Source organism: Chlorocebus sabaeus, chromosome 23, assembly GCF_047675955.1.
Source record: "Chlorocebus sabaeus isolate Y175 chromosome 23, mChlSab1.0.hap1, whole genome shotgun sequence".
Taxonomy (NCBI): Eukaryota; Metazoa; Chordata; class Mammalia; order Primates; family Cercopithecidae; genus Chlorocebus; species Chlorocebus sabaeus.
The window spans coordinates 13,946,880-13,961,865 of NC_132926.1; the positions used below are offsets into that span (position 1 = coordinate 13,946,880).

The following is a 14,986-nucleotide window of genomic DNA, read 5'->3' on the forward strand; positions in this document are numbered from 1 at the left end:
AGAGACGGGGTTTCACCATGTTGGCCAGGATGGTCTCAATCTCTTGATCTCATGATCTGCCCGCCTTGGTCTCCCAAAGTGCTGGGATTACAGGCGTGAGTCATCGCGCCCAGCCCTATACCAGTAATTCTTAAGAGTATGGGTGGGGTCTAATATAATTTCTAGATAAAGGGGATATACTAAAAAAAAGCATATTCCATAATGTAATTTTATATGGGGGGTGGATACAACATTATTTTAGTAATACAAACTAGAACAGATACAGCTTTTGAAAATAAGTGAGGGGATTTCACAGAAGACACAGTGATAATTCACCAAGGGCATGTGATCTAGGGGGAGCATCTCAGCATGGTATGGGACTGGAGGGAGGGAGAAATGCTGTCCCAGATACACCTAGGCTGATCTTACCTGTCAGTCAGAGCAGGCAGTTCTCACTTACTGAGGCCATCACAGAAGGAGCAGGCAGAAAATCCAACACTGCGGTTAAATATCCCTTCTCTTTTTCCTTGGTGACCAAGAGCTCACAGTTTACTTGAAGGAAGCCATAGCTTCTGGGCTTCAGTTTTCCTCATTCAACAAATGGGGAGATTGGGCTAGATGACCACCTAGAACCCTTTTAGATATACTAACTTGGTCTTTTCCAGATTTTTTTTTTTTTTGAGACAGAGTCTCCCTCTGTCGCACAGGCTGGAGTGCAATGGCACGATCTCAGCTCACTGCAACCTCTGCCTCAGCCTCCTGAGTAGCTGGGATTACAGGCACACCCCACTACACCCAGCTACTTTTTGTATTTTTAGTAGAGACAGGGTTTCACCATGTTGGCCAGGCTGCTCTTGAACTCCTGACCTCGTGATCCGCTCGCCTCGGCCTCCCAAAGTGCTGGGATTACAGACGTGAGCCACTGCGCCCAGCCGCAGATGTTTTCATCATCACTGTTTTTGCCATTTCTTTGTTTCACCATATTAAGTACATATTTTTCTTTAAATTGATTCACTTTATTAACTTAAATATTTACTTATCCTCATCTTAAACAGTAATACCTGTGAAAGCATGGGTTTGATGGGCAAGTTATATATAATGTATATTAAAACAAATATGACTGTAAATATAAAAATTTACCCATGTATCACCTAACATCTCCTGTCACCAATGGTACACCTATGCTTCCCTTGGGGGGAAACACTGCATCCAATCACTTGTTGTCACAGCAGCCTGTAGAGAGGGTTGAAAACCACATGGAAGTGTGTGCCCACGTTAGTGTTGGTACTTGGCAGGTCTGGAATTAGAACTTTGGTCTTAGCTTAATTCACTCACTGAGCAATTGTTGGAGGGTCTGCCATCTGCAGGGACTGTTCTGGCCCTGGGGCTAAAATAGTGAACAAGATATGCATGGTGCCTGCCCTGCGTCTCCAACACCCTAATAAGTAGACAGATAAAACTAAAGAGTCAAATACATAAATGTTAACGGTAAAAAGTACTGCAATGGCAAGCTTGTGTTCTTGTGTTACTCTGATTAGCTTCATGTGTATTTATCAGCTACTCTGTGGTTGGTTGCAAATTTATTACTTACTACATTCTCTTAAATACATTTATTCAGGCCGGTGCGGTGGCTCACACCCGTAATTCCAGCATTTGGGAGGCTGAAGCAGGTAGATAACTTGAGGTCAGGAGTTCAAGTCCAGTCTGGCCAACATGGTGAAACCATGTGGTCGTGCACGCCTGTAGTCCCAGCTACTTAGGAAGCTGAGGCAGGAGAATCGCTTGAGTTTAGGAGGTGGAGGTTGCAGTGAGCTGAGATCACACCACTGCACTCCAGCCTGGGCGACAGAATGAGACTCTGTCTCAAAAAAATAAAAATTAAAAAAAAAAAAAAAAACATTTATTCAGTCCCAAGGGCCCTGAGAGAAACCTTACCAAAGGTGTAGGCCAAACTCGTAAGGTTGAGTTATCCCCAGAATCATCCAGAATATAACAAGTAGAAAATACTCCCTACTAGAATATAACACTTTTCCTACCATCCATTAGCAACATACATCTCTTCTCTATCTAATCTCATTGAATCTTCACCTCACTCAATGAAGAAAGGCAGGCATCTCATCCTGCTCAAAATCCTAGAGTTGTGCAATGTGGACATGGCACTCAGGACTTCTGTTTTCCAGAGTTTCACCTTTTTCTGCTGCCCTTCAAGCAATGGAGACAGCAAGCATGCTGAGAGGAAATGTCTGAGAGGCATGTTACAGTTTTACCTGGGAGTCTAATAGTGCATTTCGAGAATGAGGGCAGTAATTTATCTACAGACATATTCATACATGTGCGAAAGGATGTGTAGACAAAGAGAAATTAGGCACTGTCAAAGCAAGTGGCTGGTGACAACAGACGTGTCTGTTAGTTAACTGATGGCATATCCATTCAGTGGAATACTACATAGTTGTATGAATGAGTAGATATCTTATTGAGATAAGATACCAGATATCTTTTTTTTTTTCCCTTAAGATGGAGTCTTACTCTGTTGCTCAGGCTGGAGTGCAGTGGCGTGATCTCGGCTCACTGCCACCATGCCTGGTTCTTCAGTGAATTTAAACATTATGTGTGTGTTAGCTCCCAATCGCTTCTGCTTCTTTATGCTGTGTGGTCACAAGTGTATTTGGGGGTAGGGGGTGGTGCCCTGAGCTGGATCGGAGGGGGGTCTGCACCCTGGCACCTGACAAACCCAGCTTTTAGTACTCCTGTTCTACACAGAGCCTTTCTGGCTTCCTGATTAGAATGACAAAGATGTAGAGACTAAATACACCTTTGAGGCAGATTTTTCATCACATCCATTCATTCAATGCATTTCACAAATATTAAGAACCCATTCTACATCAGACCTCACAAAAACAAGGCAAATGAGGTCCTTGCTTTAAGAGCTTATGCTCCAGGGCGGAGAGGGATCTTGAGGGGTGAGGCTCCCGCTGAGACCTGAAGGGTGAGAAGCTGGCTATGTGAAGTCCGTGTGAAGACATGGAAGAAGAGTGCACCAGGCAGAAGGAATTAGGACTGCAAAGTGCTGGTGGAGGGAAGGAGAAAAAGAAAGGCCAGCGTGGCTGGAGCCTGCTTAGCAAGGGGATAGTTAACCGGAAGAATCTTAGTCATTAGCCTTCTTGAGAGGCAGAAAGCACATGTGCATATTGCAAAAAGGTCTGTACTCAAAGGCAACCATTGCCTTTAGAGTGGGAGGATCAAACCCAGTGAGGTTTGCTGTCTTTTTTCAGACTAGTATCCTAGTACCCTGCCTTTCTCCCCACCCTATGCAGAGTAACCACAGGAATTTGTGACTTCATTCTCCAAGACCAAGGATTCTAAGGCCCTACAATTAGGGCCTCATGTGGTGCGGTGTGGTAACGCCACTGTGAAACAGAAGCTGGAACTGAAAGAAAATAGAGGTTTTGGAGTTGAAAGATGGAATTAGCATGCCAGCTAGAGGCATTTATTATTTATGTGGGCTTGAGGGGGTCATTTCACATTTGCCGGCTTTGTTTCCTGAAGGTCCTGGAAAAGACATGCACAATTATAAGTGAACATTTATTTATTTTTAAATTTCTCTCTAGGCAAACCATGGAATGTATTGGTGGTTTGCTGGTGAACTGTTTATAGAGAATTCAACTCCATGGCTGGAAGAGGGTCTGTTGTCTTCCGCAGAGGTGGTCTGGGTCTCCCCACGAACGCCCTGACAGCTGACGTGATGCTAAGATGTCCTTCTTCAGGCAGGAGGATTTACTCCACGTAGCTTTTCCCATACACAGGGAGATTATTTACAGCTCTGCTTCATAGCAGCTGATGCTGCAGGGGTGTGAGGGGCTGACCCTTGCTGGGAGAACTGAGCACAGATGAATGTGTCACTGAGAAGGAATTCCATAACACATGTGACTTTCAACGTTTTTACTGAGTCCAAATGGACTGCAAATACAGTGAGGATGCTGCTGCCTCTCGTGCCAATGAATTCAGGCTCCAAGATCCCCAGGACACCCCCATTCTGTCTCCATCTCTTGCATCTGCTTTCCTTTGCAGGTTGGCCTCATGTTCCTAATCCTATTGCCCCCATGAAGCTGGAACCATGGCCAGAGGTAGCCTTGGGAAGAGAAAATCTCATCTCTGACATTTGAGTGGAAAATGCTAGGGAAGGGTTCCGAATGGCTCAGCTGGGCCCCATGTCTCTCCTTGGTCTAATCACGGGAGCCAAAAGGATGGGTCACTTACAGCCAGCTTGGGTCATCTGCCCCGTTGTTGTGGCCAGTACTCTTAACAGAAGGGCAGAAAAGATCATGGGGTCAGCAAGGAGGGCATCCTCCTCAAAGCTCAGAGCTGTGTAGGCACAGGGGCCACAGAGCAGCATGAGACCATCCTTGTGCTCCACAACCTAGTACAATTGAGTTGGGGAAGGTGTTGATTGATACTCATATGAAGACATTACAAAGTCAACCCTAAATGTGTCTGGTGGAATTCAATGGAAGGAGAGAGAACATCAGAGATCCATGTGTTCAGAGATGTGAAGCCATGGGGCAGGAGGAAGTCCCGGGGCAGTGGAGAGAAATCGGGCTGGATACCAGCTATCCAAGGGAGCCTGGAAGCCACATGGGGAAGAAGAGTAGATTCTACACCACAATAGGTTCCCTATACATGAGGAGAGACAGCCAGGTAAGGGGTGTGCTAGGGAGAGGGGTAAGAGCCTCAGTAGCAAGTGAAGGTGGCACCACTCCCTCCATCACCGCCCACGGGTCCCCAGTGGCCTGGAGAGGGCCATGAATTTCAGCGTTCCCTGTGTGACTCACCAGTAGGATGTGGGCCTCACCATTTGCCTGTCTCTGCCTGGGTTTCACTCACTTTATACCAGTGGGGCTCTCAAACTGCGGTGTGCATAAGACTTACAGAGGGAACATGGGTAAAACACTGGCACTGGGGACAGTCCCAGGGTGGGTGGGATAGTTCAGTGGGTCTAGAGAGGGACCCGACAGTCTGTATTTTATTTTAATAATTAGTAGTTTTTTGAGACGGAGTTATGCTTTTGTTGCCCAGGCTGGAGTCAATGGTGCTATCTTGGCTCACCACAACCTCCGCCTCCTGGGTTCAAGCAATTCTCCTGCCTTGGCCACCCGAGTAGCTGGGATTACAGGTATGTACCACCATGCCCAGCTAATTTTGTATTTTTAGTAGAGATGAGGTTTCTCAGTGTTGGTCAGGCTGGTCTTGAACTCCCCACCTCAGTTGATCTGCCTGCCTCGGCCTCCCAAAGTGCTGAGATTATAGGCGTGAGCCACTGTGCCAGCCAGTCTGCATTTTCTTTTCTTCTTTTTATCTGTTGAGTGTTCAACTTTATTCTTTATGTTAATTTAAATTATTTTCAGATGATTAGGTAAACTTTTTTTTAAATTATACTTTAAGTTCTAGGGTACATGTGCACAATGTGCAGGTTTGTTACATATGTATACATGTGCCATGTTGGTGTGCTGCACCCATTAACTTGTCAATTGCACTAGGTATATCTCCTAACGCTATCCCTCCCCCTAACCCCCAACAATAGGACCCGGTGTGTGATGTTCCCCTTCCTGTGTCCAAGTGATCTCACTGTTCAGTTCCCACCTATGAGTGAGAACATGCGGTGTTTGGTTTTCTGTTCTTGTGACAGTTTGCTGAGAATGATGGTTTCCAGCTGCATCCATGTCCCTACAAAGGACATGAACTCATCCTTTTTTATGGCTGCATAGTATTCCATGGTGTATATGTGTCACATTTTCTTAATCCAGTCTGTCACTGATGGACATTTGGGTTGATTCCAAGTCTTTGCTATTGTGAATAGTGCTGCAATAAACATACGTGTGCATGTGTCTTTATAGCAGTATGACTTATAATCCTTTGGGTATATACCCAGTAATGGGATGGCTGGGTCAAATGGTATTTCTAGTTCTAGATCCTTGAGGAATTGCCACACTCTTTTCCACAATGGTTGAACTAGTTTACAGTCCCACAAACAGTGTAAAAGTGTTCCGATTTCTCCACATCCTCTCCAGCACCTGTTGTTTCCTGACTTTTTAATGATTGCCATTCTAACTGGTGTGAGATGGTATCTCATTGTGGTTTTGATTTGCATTTCTCTGATGGCGAGTGATGATGAGCATTTTTTCATGTGTCTGTTGGCTATATGAATGTCTTCTTTTGAGAAGTGTCTGTTCATATCCTTTGCCCACTTTTTGATGGGGTTGTTTGTTTTTTTCTTGTAAATTTGATTGAGTTCTTTATAGGTTCTGGATATTAGCCCTTTGTCAGATGAATAGATTGCAAAAATTTTCTCCCATGTTGTAGGTTGCCTGTTCACTCTGATGGTAGTTTCTTTTGCTGTGCAGAAGTTCTTTAGTTTAATTAGATCCCATTTGTCAATTTTGGCTTTTGCTGCCATTGCTTTTGGTGTTTTAGACATGAAGTCCGTGCCCATGCCTATGTCCTGAATGGTATTACCTAGGTTTTCTTCTAGGGTTTTTATGGTTTTAGGTCTAACATTTAAGTCTCTAATCCATCTTGAATTAATTTTTGTATAAGAAGTAAGGAAAGGATCCAGTTTCAGCTTTCTACTTATGGCTAGCCAATTTTCCCAGCACCATTTATTAAATAGGGAATCCTTTCCCCATTTCTTGTTTTTCTTAGGTTTGTCAAAGATCAGATGGCTGTAGATGTGTGGTATTATTTCTGAGGGCTCTGTTCTGTTCCATTGGTCTATATCTCTGTTTTGGTACCAGTACCATGCTGTTTTGGTTACTGTAGCCTTGTAGTATAGTTTGAAGTCAGGTAGCGTGATGCCTCCAGCTTTGTTCTTTTGACTTTGTTCTTTTGTCTTGGCAATGTGGGGTCTTTTTTGGTTCCATATGAACTTCAAAGCAGTTTTTTCCAATTCTGTGAAGAACGTCATTGGTAGCTTAATGGGGATGGCATTGAATCTATAACTTACCTTGGGCAGTATGGCCATTTTCACAATATTGGTTCTTCCTATCTATGAGCATAGTATGTTCTTCCATTTGTTTGTGTCCTCTTTTATTTCACTGAGCAGTGGTTTGTAGTTCTCCTTGAAGAGGTCCTTTACATCCCTGTAAGTTGGATTCCTAGGTATTTTATTCTCTTTGAAGCTATTGTGAATGGGAGTTCATTCATGGTTTGGCTCTCTGTCTGTTACTGGTGTATAAGAATGCTTGTGATTTTTGCACATTGATTTTGTATCCTGAGACTTTGCTGAAGTTACTTATCAGCTTAAGGAGATTTTGGGCTGAGACAATGGGGTTTTCTAAATATACAATCATGTCATCTGCAAACAGGGACAATTTGACTTCTTTTCCTAACTGAATACCCTTGATTTCTTTCTCTTGCCTGATTGCACTAGCCAGAATTTCCAACACTATGTTGAACAGGAGTGGTGAGAGAGGGCATCCCTGTCTTGTGCCAGTTTTCAAAAGGAATGCTTCCAGTTTTTGCCCATTCAGTATGATATTGACTGTGGGTTTGTCATAAATAGTTATTATTTTGAGATACGTCCCATCAATACCTAGTTTATTGAGAGTTTTTAGCATGAAGGGCTGTTGAATTTTGTCAAAGGCCTTTTCTGCATCTATTGAGATAATCATGTGGTGTTTGTCGTTGGTTCTGTTTATATGATGGATTACGTTTATTGATTTGCGTATGTTGAACCAGCCTTGGATCCCAGTGATGAAGCCCACTTGATCATGGTGGATAAGCTTTTTGATGTGCTGCTGGATTCGGTTTGCCAGTATTTTATTGAGGACTTTTGCATTGATGTCCATCAAGGATATTGGTCTAAAATTCTCTTTTTTTGTTGTATCTCTGTCAGGCTTTGGTATCAGGATGATGTTGGTCTCATAAAATGAGTTAGGGAGGATTCCCTCTTTTTCTATTGACTGGAATAGTTTCAGAAGGAATGGCACCAACTCCTCCTTGTACTTCTGGTAGAATTCAGCTGTGAATCCGTCTGGTCCTGGACTTTTTTTGGTTGGTAGGCTATTAATTATTGCCTCAATTTCAGAGCCTGCTATTGGTCTATTCAGAGATTCAACTTCTTCCTGGTTTAGTCTTGGGAGAGTGTAAGTGTCCAGGAAATTATCCATTTCTTCTAGGTTTTCTAGTTTATTTGCATAGAGGTGTTTATAGTATTCTCTAATGGTAGTTTGTATTTCTGTGGGGTTGGTGGTAATATCCCCTTTATCATTTTTTATTGCATCTATTTGATTCTTCTCTCTTTTCTTCTTTATTAGTCTTGTTAGCGGTCTATCAATTTTGTTGATCTTTTCAAAAAACCAGCTCCTGGATTCATATATTTTTTGGAGGTTTTTTTGTGTCTCTATCTCCTTCAGTTCTGCTCTGATTTTAGTTATTTCTTGCCTTCTGCTAGCTTTTGAATGTGTTTGCTCTTGCTTCTCTAGTTCTTTTAATTTTGATGTTAGGGTGTCAATTTTAGATCTTTCCTGCTTTCTCTTGTGGGCATTTGGTGCTATATATTTCCCTCTACACACTGCTTTAAATGTGTCCCAGAGATTCTGGTATATTGTATCTTTGTTCTCATTGGTTTCAAAGAACATCTTTATTTCTGCCTTCATTTCGTTATGTACCCAGTAGTCATTCAGGAGCAGGTTGTTCTGTTTCCATATAGTTGAGTGGTTTTGATTGAGTTTCTTAGTCCTGAGTTCTAGTTTGATTGCACTGTGGTCTGAGAGACAGTTTGTTACAATTTCTGTTCTTTTACATTTGCTGAGGAGTGCTTTACTTCCAACTATGTGGTCAATTTTGGAATAAGTGCGATGTGGTGCTGAGAAGAATATATATTCTGTTGATTTGGGGTGGAGAGTTCTGTAGATGTCTATTAGGTCTGCTTGGTGCAGAGCTGAGTTCAATTCCTGGATATCTTTGTTAACGTTCTGTCTTGTTGATCTGTCTAATGTTGACAGTGGAGTGTTAAAGTCTCCCATTATTATTGTATGGGAGTCTAAGTCTCTTTGTAAGTCTCTAAGGACTTGCTTTATGAATCTGGGTGCTCCTGTATTGGGTGCATATATATTTAGGATAGTTAGCTCTTCCTGATGAATTGATCCCTTTACCATTATGTAATGGCCTTCGTTGTCTCTTTTCATCTTTGATGGTTTAAAGTCCGTTTTATCAGAGACTAGGATTGCAAACCTTGCTTTTTTTTGTTTTCCATTTGCTTGGTAGATCTTCCTCCATCCCTTTATTTTGAGCCTATCTGTGTCTCTGCATGTGAGATGGGTCTCCTGAATACAGCAAACTGATGGGTCTTGACTCTTTATCCAATTTGCCAGTCTGGGTCTTTTAATTGGATCATTTAGCATGTTTACATTTAAGGTTAATATTGTTATGTGTGAACTTGATCCTGTCATTATGATATTAGCTGGTTATTTTGCTCACTAGTTGATGCAGTTTCTTCCTACCATCGATGGACTTTACATTTTGACATGTTTTTGCAATGGCTGGTACCTGTTGTTCCTTTCCATGTTTAGTGCTTCCTTCAGAATCTCTTGTAGGGCAGGCCTGGTGGTGACAAAATCTCTAAGCATTTGCTTGTCTGTAAAGGATTTTATTTCTCCTTCACTGATGAAACTTAGTTTGGCTGGAGATGAAATTCTGGGTTGAAAATTCTTTTCTTTAAGAATGTTGAATATTGGCCCCCACTCTCTTCTGGCTTGGAGAGTTTCTGCCGAGAGACCTGCTGTTAGTCTGATGGGCTTCCCTTTGCGTGTAACCCAACCTTTCTCTCTGGCTGCCCTTAACATTTTTTCCTTCATTTCAACTTTGGTGAATTTGACAATTATGTGTCTTGGAGTTGCTCTTCTCGAGCAGTATCTTTGTGGCATTCTCTGTATTTCCTGAATTTGAATGTTGGCCTGCCTTACTGGGTTGGGGAAGTTCACCTGTATGACAACCTGCAGAGTGTTTTCCAACTTGGTTCCATTTTCCCCGTCACTTTCAGGCACACCAATCAGACGTAGATTTGGTCTTTTCACATAATCCCATATTTCTTGGAGACTTTGTTCATTTCTTTTTATGCTTTTTTCTCTACACTTCTCTTCTCGCTTCATTTCATTCATTTGATCTTCAATCACTGATACTCTTTCTTCCAGTTGATCGAGTCAGTTACTGAAGCTTGTGCATTTGTCATGTAGTTCTTGTGTTATGGTTTTCATCTCTATCAGTTCTTTTAAGTTCTTCTCTGCATTGATTATTCTAGTTATCCATTCATCCATTCTTTTTTCAAGGTTTTTCATTTCTTTGCGCTGGTTACGTAGTTCTTTAGCTCTGAGAAGTTTGATCGACTGAAGCCGCCTTCTCTCAACTCGTCAAAGTCATTCTCCGTCCAGCTTTGTTCTGTTGCTGGTGATGAGTTGCATTCCTTTGGAGGGGGAGATGCGCTGTGATTTTTTGAATTTCCAGCTTTTCTGTACTGCTTTTTCCCCATCTTTGTGGTTTTCTCTGCCTTTGGTCTTTGATGATGGGGATGTACTGATGGGGTTTTGGTGTGGGTGTCCTTTCTGTTTGTTAGTTTTCCTTCTAACAGTCAGGACCCTCAGCTGTAGGTCTGTTGGAGTTTGCTTGAGGTCCACTCCAGACCCTGTTTTCCTGGGTATCAGCAGCGGAGGCTGCAGAAGATAGAATATTGTTGAACAGAGAGTGTTGCTGTCTGATTCTTGCTCTGGAAGCTTCGTCTCAGGGGTGTACCCCACCGTGTGAGGTGTGAGGTGTCGGTCTGCACCTAGTGGGGGATGTCTCCCAGTTAGGCTACTCAGGGGTCAAGGATCCACTTGAGCAGGCAGTCTGTCCGTTCTCAGATCTCAACCTCTGTGCTAGGAGATCCACTGCTCTCTTCAAAGCTGTCAGACGGGGGCATTTACCTCTGCTGAGGTTTCTGCTGCTTTTTGTTTAGCTATGCCCTGTCCCTAGAGGAGGAGTCTACAGTGGCAGGCTGGCCTCCTTGAGCTGTGGTGGCCTCCACCCAATTCGAGCTTCCCGGCAGCTTTGTTTACCTACTTAAGCCTCAGCAATGGTGGATGCCCCTCCCCCAGCCTCACTGCCACCTTGCAGTTAGATCTCAGACTGCTGTGCTACCAATGAGGGAGGCTCCGTGGGCATGGGACCCTCTGGGCAGGTGTGGAATATAATATCCTGGTGTGCCATTTGCTAAGACCCTTGGTAAAGCGCAGTATTAGGGTGGGAGCTACCCAATTTTCCAGGTGTTGTGTGTCTCAATTTCCTTTGGCTAGGAAAAGGAATTCCCTTCCCTCTTGAGCTCCCCAGGTGAGGCAATGCCTTGCCCTGCTTCTGCTCTCGCCGGTCACGCTGCACTGCAGACCAGTGCCAACTGTCCGACACGCCCCAGTGAGATGAACCGAGTACCTCAGTTGAAAATGCAGAAATCACCCGTCTTCTGTGTCGCTCATGCTGGGAGCTGGAGCCTGGAGCTGTTCTTATTCGGCCATCTTGGGCACGCCCTTTTTTTTCTTTTTTTTTGAGTCTCACTCTGTCACCCAGGCTGGAGTGCAGTGGTGCAATGTTGGCTCACTGCAAGCTCCACCTCCCGGGTTCACGTCATTCTGCCTCAGCCTCCCGAGTAGCTGGGCCTACAGGTGCCCACCACCACGCCCAGCTAATTTTTTGTATTTTTAGTAGAGACAGGGTCTCACTGTGTTAGCCAGGATGGTCTCAATAGTCCGTATATTTAATAGGCTGCCCCAGGTGATTCTGATATAGCTGGTGCAACATGCTTTGCTGGGTGGTGCAACAGACTGAGAAAAGTTGCACAGGGTAATGTCAGAGAGAAAGGAGGAAGAGATTTGTGGCTGTTGCTATTTGTTAGAAGCTGACTTCTGATTGTCTGCAATAAACCCTGCAAAGCTCTGAGCTGGGTAGGGATAGGGGCCACAGGAGCAGCATGAAGCACAAGCTGTAGCATCTACTACCCCTGGGTTAGGGATGACACAGAATGATGCTCATATGAAGAAATGGTGAAGTCAGTTCTCATTGGGTGGGGTGGAATTCCATGGAAGGCGACAGTACAGAGAGCATATCCCCAATCTAACTTGGGCATGTGGATTCCCAATGAGCCGAGCTGTCATTTTAATTTCATGAGCAAATGAAAACAGTGGGCAAAACAAAAAAACAAATGTTTCCAGGACTCGGGATGGGTGGGAAAGAAATGACTGGAAAGGGGAGACTAAAAATCAGGGAAACAGATGAAGTGAGGGGTAGGAAAGAAAAAGAGAGCAAGAGGAAGATTCTTTTTGAAAGGCCACTTTATTGATGGAGATAAAACTTAATGGAGCTCCCCACAGCCCTCCCCTCACTCATGTTAGTGGCTTCACTGGGCATCTGAGACCAGCGTGGCCTGTTACCCACATAGACTGGGCTGCTTAGCCCGCCCAGCCTATCACACCGCCCGCTCCACGTTGGGCAGCCACATAAAAACACGTCACAGCTCAAGAAGATCCATGGATGCACCTCTGAATCCCTCCCCCCAACAATGGATTCTGTGCATTTTTTTAATATTGTACAAAATATGTTAACTAGGAAAAGTTAGCTGTACTGTGACAAGTGCGGGACGTCCTATTAGGATTACCGTCCCCCAGGCTTTACTTCTTATTGCAGTAAGACCTCTAAAAGGTGGAGCTGTACAAACTGAAAAAAATCTAAAGGATTTTAAGAAGAGCAGCAACTCAATACTGCTTTAGTTCATTTAAATTTTCTTTCCCAAAAATACACTCCTAAATATACAAACTATACAATCTTATTATTTTAATGCTGGTTTTTTTTTTTTTGTTTCTGTTTTTGTGTGTGTGTGTGTGTGTTTTGTTTTTGTTCTGTTTTTAATAACAACAGTAGGACCCAAACTAAAAAATCAGTTCATCTTCAAACCAACAAGAGCACTAGAGGACTTGTCACTCAGTACCTTCATATAACACCACATAAATAACTTTAGCCACAGTCAATGTTCACAGCCTGGTCAGTGGAACAAAAGAAATACTTTTCTGGCGATTAGACGTCATCTGCAGAGAGAGCTGGGATATTCATCCGAGGCCGGGTGAAAAATGCCATCTTCTCCCTATAAGAGAGATGATCCCTTTAGAGCAGGAGCAGGGGTTTTCAACCTTACTCTACAGAGATTCTGGGCAGGATAATTCTTTGTCATGGGGGCTGTCCTATACATTCACTGTAGAATATGTAGCAACGTCCTTGGCCTCTACCCTCTAGATGCTGGCCGTATCCTTGACCTCCAGTTACGACAACCCAAAATGCATGCTCATTGCCAAATTTTCCAGGGGGAAGGGGAGAAATCACCCCTGGTTGAGAACCACTGCTTTAAAGACCATTAGCATGAACAATGACCCTTAGTTCAAATCAAATCAGAGGCTTCTCAGAGTTTAAAAGGATCCTTGGGCCACTTCCAATGTTTGTTTGTTTCGATTCTCAATTTGTTAAAAAGTTAAGAGATGCCCAAAGATACTTGTACAAATGTACATTTTAAATGTTTATATTCCACAAAGGAATTTTTTTTAGCACATACACAAACATGTGTACCTTATCTGAGAGGACATCAGAAGTCTAAATGCTAGGGCCTCCGTGGGTGGGAGGCCCAGGCCAAATGGCATTTGGGACCCTCCAAGAATACATCCGGGTCCGGCATGGCAAGAAAGCACCTCCCTGGGATCCTAGCAGGTGGCAGGCAGAGCCAGGGAGGCCCAGCGAGCATCCATCACCCACAGGCTTATTTATCATTCAGCCAACCCTCCACAATTACCAGCGATGAAAACACTACGAGGAAAGGCTGGAGCAGGTGGCTCATTCATTAAACAAGAGGATCTAACAAATTAGCTCGAGTTGTGTGGGGACTGATAAAGACAGCCGGGGGAAGAGTGCTGCAGAGCTCATGGATCGCCAGGGATGGCTTGGCAGAGGATGAACATCTGTTACAGAGAAAGCCAGTGCTCTGTGAGCAAGGCATGGGAGCAGTAAGACCACAGACAGAAGACTAAGGCCGTGGGTTGGCTGAGAAAGGGAGAGGGGGCTGTCGGGGCCCTCTGCTTACCTGAAAGACTGCACTTCTGGGGGCTCCTTACAGCTCTGGCCTCGGAGCCTGTGCACATCCTTGGCAGCTGCCCTCATCATCTTGTCTGTCTGAAGCTCACCCTTGTGCTCTGCTTGGTCCATCTGCTGGGCAAAGCAAGCAGGGCCCTGAGTCAGTGGAGGGGTCCTTCAGAAAGGGGCAAGGAGAACTCCCTATCACAATGGAGGGGGCTCCTGTAGGGACGGCACCCTCACTCCTGCTCCCCGTGGGATCCACTTCTTTCAGAACCATAATGCGAAGTGCTCAAATCATCTGTTTGAGTGACTAGATTTTTGGGGCCAGGAAACAGAATACCTGTGTGGATCTGAGGAATTGAGGAGATGAGGGCTGCCTGGTGAAATGTACACTACCTCTAATCCTCAGGCCACCCAGGAAGGTAGACGTTATTACCTCTATTTTACCCAGGGAACTGAGGCTCCAGCATAGTAAGAAATTCCTTTAATGTCAGACTACTAAGAAGTGGTGGAAACCCAGTCCCAAGCCATGCAGTAGTTCTTAAGAGGCTTGGATATAACACTATGCCCCTTCTTCCTAATGTAAATGTATGCAAACACTTTTGAGAACAAACCACAGACAGCCCTAAAATATCCATGTACCATATACTTGAAAACATTGCACAAAGACAGAATTTTGGTAAATAAAGCCATCATTTCAATGGTTCTTTGTTAGAAGTCATAGATGTTACTTTTTTTTTTTTACTATTTGAAAGGTTAAGTTTTCTCAGTTTGTTTTTCTTAAGTCAGGGCACGTATTACTTCTCAGTCTTTTGACTAAGATCAAGTGTTAAGGTAGGGCACATAGGCACTTGTTTTCTGATCTCTTTTT

General features: G+C 43.9%; 1 protein-coding gene across 7 annotated transcripts in view; it reads right to left on the bottom strand.

Annotated features, from left to right (window-relative positions):
- Positions 1 to 12,314: 12,314 nt before the first annotated feature.
- Positions 12,315 to 14,986, bottom strand: part of WWC1 (WW and C2 domain containing 1) — a 173,304-nt gene continuing 170,632 nt past the window's right edge. For 5 of the 7 annotated variants that reach the window (XM_008015248.3, XM_008015250.3, XM_073010531.1 and 2 more), the window contains 2 exons: positions 14,123 to 14,247; positions 12,315 to 13,138 (listed from right to left, as the gene is read on the bottom strand). In XM_008015248.3, the coding sequence (XP_008013439.2) occupies positions 13,072 to 13,138; positions 14,123 to 14,247 (192 nt within the window). In that variant the 3' untranslated portion in view covers positions 12,315 to 13,071. The remainder of the gene's footprint in view (positions 13,139 to 14,122; positions 14,248 to 14,986) is intronic. The other 2 variants (XM_008015251.3, XM_008015249.3) reach the window with 1 other exon arrangement.